The 10222-nt window shown below is 43.7% G+C and overlaps 1 protein-coding gene across 1 annotated transcript in view; it reads left to right on the top strand.

Moving 5' to 3' along the window:
- Positions 1 to 639: 639 nt before the first annotated feature.
- RAB6B (RAB6B, member RAS oncogene family) overlaps positions 640 to 10222 on the top strand; it is a 32313-nt gene continuing 22730 nt past the window's right edge. The window contains 4 exon segments of the mRNA XM_075570266.1: positions 640 to 724; positions 9493 to 9551; positions 10104 to 10136; positions 10138 to 10158. Of these exon segments, the coding sequence (XP_075426381.1) occupies positions 655 to 724; positions 9493 to 9551; positions 10104 to 10136; positions 10138 to 10158 (183 nt within the window). The 5' untranslated portion in view covers positions 640 to 654.

The raw sequence follows: 10222 nt of genomic DNA, 5'->3' as shown, positions 1-10222 counted from the left end.
GGTTGAGATTCCGTTTAATGGACCAACATACTGTATAAATCATACAAGGTTGTCCGATGCATAATGATGGAGACCCCTGCAGTCTCTAAAGCTTACGCACAGGACAATTTTGTACAATGAATATGTTGGTCCATGAAAAGGAGTCACAACCTACGAAGTGTCTAATCCTACAGGGTGTGCCCGCTCGGCTCCTGAGTATCTTCCTCTTTATACAGAGATGCACTGCAGGTGTGTTAGCAGCAAGACTTCCCTGCCTGTCTCTGTCTCGTTTATTCAGTCTCTAGAGCAGCTTGTTCCCTGACATCAGCACAGCCTGGGAAGGGGGGAGGTGAGAGAGAGACAGAGTGAGAGTACGCAGGCGTGTTGTGTATGGGTGGGGAAGGGACAGAGAGAGAGAGAGGTGTTGTGCAGACAAGCCTTAAGCATCCCCATCCACCTAGTCCCTGCTGTCCCTCTCCGGTGCTGAAGAATTAACCCATTACCACTGCAGGCCCCACCCTTTCTGTCTCCCATCTCTGCCAGCCTTAGCATCCCATCTGCACCAGGCGCGCACACGCACAGCAGCACCAGAGGGTCGGAGAGAACCCCGGCTGCTGAAAGGATCCCCTTTGCTCTGCCCGCCCTGGTCCTGTCTCCTGACCCTCCCTGAGCATCATGTCTGCAGGGGGAGATTTCGGAAACCCGCTGAGAAAATTCAAATTGGTTTTTCTCGGGGAGCAGAGCGGTGAGTGTAGCGGGGAGGTGGGGAGAGGGGGGCAGGGGGGAGGTAATGGGGTGTAGTAGTCAGACAGGTATGGGGGTAACACCCTGTTATCCTGCTTCTCCCTCGTTCGGTTTAATCTGTTAACTTTTTCACTGCCAGTGGGGACTGCAACGCCTTGGGGTTAAAAAGGTTATTTTGTGCCATGTCTGCTTTGAACCCACCCACTCTCTGCAGATTCCTCTCTGCAGTTTAATTATTCCTTTGCTCTCTCTCCTCTCTCTCTCTCTACTCCTCCTTCTCTCTCTTTTTCTCTCTCTCCTTCTCTCCGTCTTTGTAGAAATATTCTATTTACTTGTATTTTTTCCCCTCTCTCTCTCACTTCAATTTCTTCCCCCCACACCCTTTTCTTAACCCATGTTAAACAAAATGGGTATATGTCTCGTTTTTTTTTTTTTTAACCCTTTTAGTGCTAGAGAGCTGCATGCAGGTGGCATTTTAACCCCTCCCGCACTGGCGCAGACATACCACCTCTTTCTGCGCGTCTCAAGACGCCTCATAGACTTCAACGGCGTCTCCCTGATAAAATGCAGCGCTTTTCCATTCAAATGCCATTTCTTTCGACCCCACAACACAACATTTCCCTGATTCCAGCTCTCGCCGCGAGCTAACGAGGGCAAAATTCTGCCGGTATTTCCTGACTTGTTAACCCCTTCCGCAAATCAGCAACACAAGGCAGGTACATCTTTTTTTGCCAAATCAGCTGTGCGGGCTTTTCCGGCCTTGCCTATTTCGGCAGAACATTAGCGTCTTATCTCTCTGCTATAAAGGTATTTATCCAGTCCACCTCTCCAGGAAATGTAGTTTGTGCCATCATCTGCAAGATATATATATAATCAAAAATGAATAGATGATACCATTCTGTGGCTAACGAAATGCTTTTATTTGTGCAAGCTTTTCAGATACACTGAAATTATTGAGCGTTGTAGGGATCATATGTTGTAAAATAAGATGTATAGGGGTGGACACACCCTGAATGACTCCTGGGAGATATTACCAGGGACATACAGAGCACACGCTGCTATCAGCAGAGAAGGGAGTATGATGTATTAGCAGAAGATGGTAAATGTTTATTTTAACACGAGCTAAAATCCCTGGCATTACCTGTTTGACCTTCCCAACGTGGCTGGGGATTTTCTTTGCCCGGACTTCAGTGCTGGATCTTTGAGAATAAATCGTATTTTTGTATGGCTTTAGCTCTTAAAAACACATTTTATTACGTGTACAGAGCATCTCTGCTTGATATTTTCCAGGAGCATATTAAATGGCCACCATTTTCTTAGTCGGTGATGGTTTTAGCATATAATGATATATTATGCGAGCTGAAAAATATATTTTTGATAGCGAAATGCGTTGCAGGCCCCTCTGGCAGCGAAGAAGTTAATGTACCCCCTAAATATTGTCCCAAAAGAAATATATATATATATATATATATATATATATATATATATATATATATATATACACACACACACACACACACACATATATACACACACACACACACACACACATATATATATAGATAGATATATACACACGTGTATATTATTACATATAATTAGCATTATATATTTATATATATTTATTTTGGGCCTCTAGCTGTTTTGCTTGTATAAGGGGCTCGTAGTTAAGTAAGGAGCAGCCATTTTTAAAAGTCCCCTCAAACATTTTGACATGAATATTTGTCCAAAATAAAAAAAATAAAAACCGATTGCTGAATTTCAGTTGATTCATTGAAGGGTTGCCGGTAGCTGTTTTGGTCCAAGAAAGAGTAGGATACTTTGCACGTTTTGCTGCCTTTCAATGTACCTACATATTAATCGTACACGGTAGTCTGGTGCTTCCAAGACAGCAGGGGTCTGTTTCTCAGAAGTCATTAGCAAGAAAGAGACATTTGAACCAAAGAAATGGATTGAGTTGCAATGCACGGTCTGCCACTGAAGACGTGAAGAATTGAATAATTGCTGCAAGGAAAAATCTATCCTTGTATTCCGCTCCACCTGCTGGGTCATAGGTCACCGCTACGGACTAATATTTAAAGGCCGTCTGACCCCCAGGAAAGCCACATATATTTCCGTTGCTGTCGAGGAATGAGAGGTGAAGGGTTGTTCATCGGTGGATGGAGGTTGAGTGGTACATCTGGTTGGGTGGGTCGTGGATGGAGGCTGTGGGGTGGTCGGTGGATGGAGGCTGAGTGGTACGTCTGGTTGGGTGGTTGGTGGATGGAGGCTGTGGGGTGGTCGGTGGATGGAGGCTGAGTGGTACGTCTGGTTGGGTGGTTGGTGGATGGAGGCTGTGGGGTGGTCGGTGGATGGAGGCTGAGTGGTACGTCTGGTTGGGTGGTTGGTGGATGCAGGTTGAGTGATACGTCAGGTGGGGAGGGAGGTTGAGCCATTATTTTAGTGAGTGACACTCAGACCAGCGTATGATCTGCCCATGTACTAAAATATAGGATGCTAGTTATTTATTAATATTCTCTTTTATTTGTATGGCGCCACCATATTCCTTAGCGCAGTACAATGTGGGAGGGAGGACAATAACATTCTATGATAAAGGAGTACATATATGTAGAGACAAATATAGGCAAATGGAAGGCAGTTCCTACCCCAAGGAGCTTGCAATCTAGAAGATTGATGTATCACAGTATCATTCATTATTTTACCCGTTGGGGTTATCTGACTCCTCATTGCTGTGAATGTCAGAGGTTAGGGTCACACACATGGGAATAATGCTCAAACCAGTGAACTGGAATGTTTATCAATATAAATATTGGATCGGTGAAAATTCCCCTACAATTGGAAGCGTATTCCAAGCAATAATGTTTGCTACAAATTTCCTTGCTGGACAATCAATACTTAATGATGTTTTTGGTAGAAGGCCTTTGGATATTGGATTTCAAATATTTCTCTCTCTCTGCCTCTCCTTACTCTGATCCTCCCCGTTCTCCTATTATACTGTCTTTTTCTGTTAACCTCTCTCTCTCTCTCTCTCTCTCAATTTAGTCCCCATATCTCTTCCTCTATAGTCAGTCTCTCTCTCTCTCTCTCTCTCTCTCTCTCTCTCTCTCTCTCTCTCTCTCTCTCTCTCTCTCTCTCTCTCTCTCTCCCCCTCCCTCTCCCCTTCTATTGTATGTCTCTCTCTCTCTCCCTTTATAGTCAGTCTCTCTCCTTCTCCCCCTCCCTCTCCTCTTCTATAGTATGTCTATCTCTCCCCCCGTTTATAGTCTCTCTCCCTCTGTATCTCTCCCTCTCTCTATCCTTCCCTCTCTCTCTCGTCTGTGTGTCTCGCTCGCTCTTTTCTTCTCCCTCCCTTCTTTTCTTCTAATAAAGCATTTCTTTTTACTGATCATTGCAGGAGGTATTCCCGTGGGATGATTATGTTTAAACACAGTGGCGAGTTTTAACTCCAGAATGTTTAAAAAAAAAAATGAAAAGTCTTCTCTCCAACATTCAACCTTAAACAGAATAAATGTTAAACACAGCTCCGTTGCCTGGCAAATAGGATCTTCCCGCAGACAGTTCTTGTGTTTGGATACTTTGAGATTAGCAGCCGAGCTGTGTGTCAGACACTTTGAGCAGACATATGTAAAGCGTATTGTGAAAATACTGTAGTCCTCTGAACAGCAGCCAGTTCAATAAAGGACACAGAGTCTTTGAGCAGAATCCTAATTGCCTGTTCCAGTCTCAGATGGGTTGCTGGTCAGCACCCTGGAGATGTCAATCTCCCACAGCCACATCCAGATAGATTTGCATGCTGGCTTTTCACACCTTTAACCAAAGTGGGACTTACAGGAGTGCAAGAATTTCCTGTGCATGAATCTCCAAGTATACAGTATATTACGTCCATATAATGCGTAGAAAAAGGCATGAGAATACCCGTTTAAATCCCTGTGTCGGCTATTTGTGACTTGAAGTAGTCACTTTTACTCCATGTGCCCCAGACACCCCAAATATTAGATTGTAAATTCTATGGGTTAGGGACACATTCCTGAAAAAATGGCGCACAGTACTATGTATTAAAAATTGTTTTGATACATTTAGTCTGATTTACAAGTACAAACTTAGCATAGTTTGGTTTACTATAATTATTATTCACTATTCAATGGAATAAAGGGCTGCTCTCCCTCAGTTTCTCCAGAGACCAGTCTCAGGCTTAAATGTCCCTTTGGTCTCTGTTGCTATGTTACAATACAGCAGAGAGAAGAGTTTGATAGACCTGTTGGTTCCTTCCATTCGCTGCTCTATTGCAGATAGCTTTTAATGAAGCAACTTGTGAGTTCTTCCAGGCTGTAGCATGTACATGACGTTTAGAAACCTTTTCATAAATAATACTTACAACAACAAGCCAATAATAATCATAAAGCTGCCAAATCATCTACTAGGTTTTTTTCAGACTATTATAGTAATGATAAAAAACATCTGACCAAACCTGCCTAACCCCATCATTACACAGCATACAGTATTTCCCCTGCAGCCAGGGATTCTGGGTAATGACATGCAAATGAGCACTCTCAATGTGTCACTTTTTGCTTCTTTTCCATTTTCATGTGGATCCCTATTAAGCTCTAATCTCACAGAGTGGGCCAGTTGAATTTCTTCGGGGCCTCAGAATGGGGAAGAGTTTGTCAATCAAGTGTTTTCTTAACACATTTACCACCCTGTCCTTATCAGAGACCCGATAAGGGAGGTGACATCACACAAAAGGGATCAAACCCCCCCCGTAGGCCTGACTTAATTTTTTTTAAATAATATTGTAACCCCTCTACTTTTAGCTCCCAGACTTATAACTATAGCTGAGGCTAGGGCCTGAGTCCCTGTTAATTACTTACTGGGCCACACGTGGCCTACAGTCAGAAAGCAAGAAGAATACTTGTTTACTGACTCTGGTACCTTGTGATTCTCAGATGAGGATCACTACACACAGTATATAGGTTATTACACAATCCCTAATAACGCTGCGCGGGTGTGAGTCAGTGTCAGTGATGTAGTAGCCACCCAATCCTTGGTATGTTAGCTTGTGATGTTGGTGGCACACCGTAGGATACTGAACCTGTTGCTGGCCTGTACTTTGAAAAGGATGCTTTGGTACCACTGTGCTTTTGTAGCCGGTGAGTGTCCCCACCGGTGGCGCTTGATCTCTCATCCACGTCTGGAACTGCAGCTCTCTCTGCTCCTGCTACCACAGGCACAAGTGCACTCCCTGCAGACCTCAACTGAACATGATAGTACTCAGGTCCACGCAGATCTGACTCAACATGACCGCCACCCTTTTTAAAGGCTCCTCTCCCTCATTCTCCCTCCTCTTCCACATCCGGTAACATTGGGTGCGCTCATGTCTATTACAGTCACATGTCCAGAGCACACTGGTGAGGAACCTGCCAGGGGGCAGTGTGAGTGTGAGCTCATCACACAGGGGGTTACAATACTTATAGGTCAGCGACCAGTTCAATGGAGAAACTATTCAGTTTAGAACACAACATGAACTAAAAAATGCAAAATAAAAATGTGTAATAAAAACAATACTTCTAGGTGTCAGATTTGGATAAAACAAAAAAAAGGTATCAATTACCCAGATGAGAAAAAGGGGAGGGAAAAAAGACAGGGGCGTGGGAACAGGCCTTTATAAGGGGTTCTTCCCCAAAATGTTGTCCCCATTTTGTTTCCTTTGGTGTTCTAAGCCCCCTGGATTTTTTTTTACCATCTTTTTGGAAGTGGTTCTCACTCCATCTATTTTTGTATTTTCACTTCTCCGGACTTTGTTTCTCCCCTTTTGCCTCCATCCCCATGTTCGGGGTCTCTATTGTTGCGCATCTTCTTGCACCTGCCGGAGTGGAGAAGCATTTTGCTATTAGAGTTATACTCTGTGACTGTCGCTTTGTTCTTTTTAGACCTGGCTGGTCTTTACTCTTCATTCCTTATATAATACATACATACATACATATTAAAAGAATATATTTTTTCTATATACCGGCTTTCATTTCCCTTCTGGGATTTCAGTAGAGCTTTGTTTATTCTTTTCATGGCTGAAGAAGACCACTTTCTTTAATGATTATACTATTGAGGAATTGGGGGAATTCCTGTTTTCTTCATGTACTGACATTTTTAATAACTTACATGTGTTTTGAAGAGAATGGTGCTGTCTGACCAAAACCCTCTCTATCCACATTTAAGACCCACCTCTAAACACACTTTCTTAAGGAAGCATATGAGTAGCTCCGTGGCTGTTAATTAACACCTCTTACATTAACCTTGACCCCCTGCAGACGCACTTACCAGAACGCCCTCCTACTGTGTCTGTACGTTCTTCCTACCAACAAATGAGATTGTAAGCTCTTCGGAGCAGGGACTCCTTTTCCTAAATGTTACTTTTATGTGTGAAGCACTTCTCCCCTTGTATGTGTTATTTATATTAGTTGTTATTTATATGATTGTCACATACATTACTGCTGTGAAGCGCTACAGTAGAGGCAACTCTTATTCGAACAAAAACCAGTGGCAATTCCCCAAAAAACCCAGGAAACACCCAGATACATTCTGAATACATGCCTTAAATTTTCCTTAAACTAGCCCCAGCATTTCTGCATTGATTAATGGCCTATCAGATTAACAGCGGGGGTCCCTGGCAGTCCCATTCAAACTGAATTGGACTGCCAGGGATCCCTGCTGTGTTAATCCTATGGGTCGTTAGTCAATGCAGAAATGCCTTAAACGTGCCTCAAACTAGCCCAGAACATACCCAGCACATACCCAGCACATACCCAGAATGTAACCCGGCTAGTTTACGGCAAATGTTAGAATAAACGTTGCCTCTACTGTATGTACATTAATGGCTGTATATAAATAAGGACATACAATACCAAAACTTGTTATGCAGCAAGAAAGGGAGACTGTGCCAGTCCCTTCAATACTGGAAACATGACAACGGGTACACTTTAGTTCCTCTGTCAATAGGGAATATAGGAGTTTACACTAAAAGGAGGAATGTCTTCTGGAATGTGCCAGCACTCTTCAGTGTAAGATTGCAACAAATGTAACTTTCCCTTAGCTTCTATCTGTTACCCTGGAAACCCCCCTGCATTTTTAGGCTGCGGCCAGGGTGAAGCAAAGCGGGCACACACGCTCCTTCTTAGCGCGATCAGAGTGGTAATTCTGAATGCGCTTGTCCAGGGTGCCCGTGAGCTTGCCGAGACAGTCAAATTTGATTTTGCTGCTCGCAGATGCGTCACGTGAGCGGTTCGCCCAATGAGGGTGAACCAGCTCTGTGATATCACGGCCGCGTCCCCCAACACGCCCCCCCTGTGCGCAAGTAACAGGACAGAAATCACCAGAGCAAAATGAGCGCCGAGCTTGAGCGCCAGCGTGCTCTCATTTACCCTGGCTGCAGACTTAGTTAGTTGAGCTGTGTCTGCCTCCCCCTGCTAGTTGGCACAGCCTGACTGTATTTCCTGTTAGTCCAGGCTATGTTTCCTTTTAGATCCAGCAGCCATTGGGGATAGTCATAACTTGTCTGTCACTTGGTCCAGCCATTGCAATTTACCTCTCCCTTATATTTGCCACATGCCCAGTTACTCGCTTTTGTTATTGTTGTTTTCACAATAAAAAGTACAGAAGAAAGAAGGACTTTGTGTGCATCTACGAGGTGTGAGTTAAACTGCCTGCCTCTCACTTGCCACAGTGAGCTTGAGTCAGAACAAGGAACACCTATGAAGGCCCCATAACTCCTAGATGTAGATATACACACACACACACACACACTACAACACTAGAAAGAATGATAACTGCCATATAACCCGCTGATCATTTATCAAATCAGTCATTGGTCTATAAGCTGCTGTAACGAGCTGAAGCTTCCGAGCGTCAGCCAATAAGAGGCAGACACAGGCAGACTAAGGTACAGTAGGTACACCTGGTTTAAAAAGGTACAGAGCCATAAGAAACTGGTACAGTGCAGTAAAGTACGTGCTAAATAGGTGCAGTAGGAGGGTATGGGGTGCAACACTAAAAACACCCCGTTTTCCATGCCGTAACCTTCACTCTCTGTGTCTTGCAGTTGGGAAAACCTCCCTCCCCCTGCTAGTTGGCACAGCCTGACTATTTCCTGTTAGTCCAGGCTATGTTTCCTTTTAGATCCAGCAGCCATTGGGGATAGTCATAACTTGTCTGTCACTTGGTCCAGCCATTGCAATTTACCTCTCCCTTATATTTGCCACATGCCCAGTTACTCGCTTTTGTTATTGTTGTTTTCACAATAAAAAGTACAGAAGAAAGAAGGACTTTGTGTGCATCTACGAGGTGTGAGTTAAACTGCCTGCCTCTCACTTGCCACAGTGAGCTTGAGTCAGAACAAGGAACACCTATGAAGGCCCATAACACCTAGATGTAGACACACACACACACACACACACACACACACACACACACACACACACACACACACTACAACACTAGAAAGAATGATAACTGCCATATAACCCGCTGATCATTTATCAAATCAGTCATTGGTCTATAAGCTGCTGTAACGAGCTGAAGCTTCCGAGCGTCAGCCAATAAGAGGCAGACACAGGCAGACTAAGGTACAGTAGGTACACCTGGTTTAAAAAGTACAGAGCCATAAGAAACTGGTACAGTGCAGTACAGTACGTGCCAAATAGGTACAGTAGGAGGGTATGGGGTGCACACTAAAAACACCCTGTGTTCCATGCCGTAACCTTCACTCTCTGTGTCTTGCAGTTGGGAAAACCTCCCTCATCACACGGTTTATGTACGACAGCTTTGACAATACATACCAGGTAAGTGCGTTTGCTTAACACCGAACACGCCAGCTTTTGACAGGTTAATGCTGCCACTCACCCCAAAATGCCATATGAGTTCAACGCAGATAATGTTAGTATCTTGTCCTGCTCTTTAAAAACAAAAAAACATTTTTCTAGTGTTAAAAAAAAACATGATTTTCTTCATCTCTAGGCCCAAGAGATTAGGAAAATGTTCTCTAAAAATGTTTCTAAAATGTAAGGGTTTGAAGTTACCATGGTAACCTTAAGACTGCTTTGGGTACTGGGGAAAGCTCCATTTTAACCTTCCAGACACTTAATTTTTCAAACGCTTTTATCTCCTGGACGGAGCCTCAGATTTTCTAATTAAAAACAGCGCTGGGAAAGGGCAAGAGCAGATCTCGTGAATCAAACAGGTTCTAATTTTCCTTAATGCGAGTTAGAAAGGGCACATATTATTGCAGTGTAGTATATTAAATGCAGTTTGTGTCTAGCAGTGGGTGGGTTTATTTCATTTCTGACAGCTTTGTCTAACCCTTTCTTTTTCCTTCCCCCCTCCCTCCCCCCCAGGCGACAATTGGAATAGACTTTTTGTCGAAGACAATTGTACTTGGAGGATCGGACGGTAAGTTTTTTTTGAGTTTTCCAGAAGAAAAAAAAAACAACAAAGTCTGGGATTTCCGTAGGAC

This window comes from Ascaphus truei, chromosome 14 (genome assembly GCF_040206685.1).
Source record: "Ascaphus truei isolate aAscTru1 chromosome 14, aAscTru1.hap1, whole genome shotgun sequence".
In the NCBI taxonomy this organism is placed as follows: domain Eukaryota; kingdom Metazoa; phylum Chordata; class Amphibia; order Anura; family Ascaphidae; genus Ascaphus; species Ascaphus truei.
The sequence above is the reverse complement of the archived record's forward strand: the minus strand, read 5'-3'. Positions and strand labels throughout refer to the sequence as shown.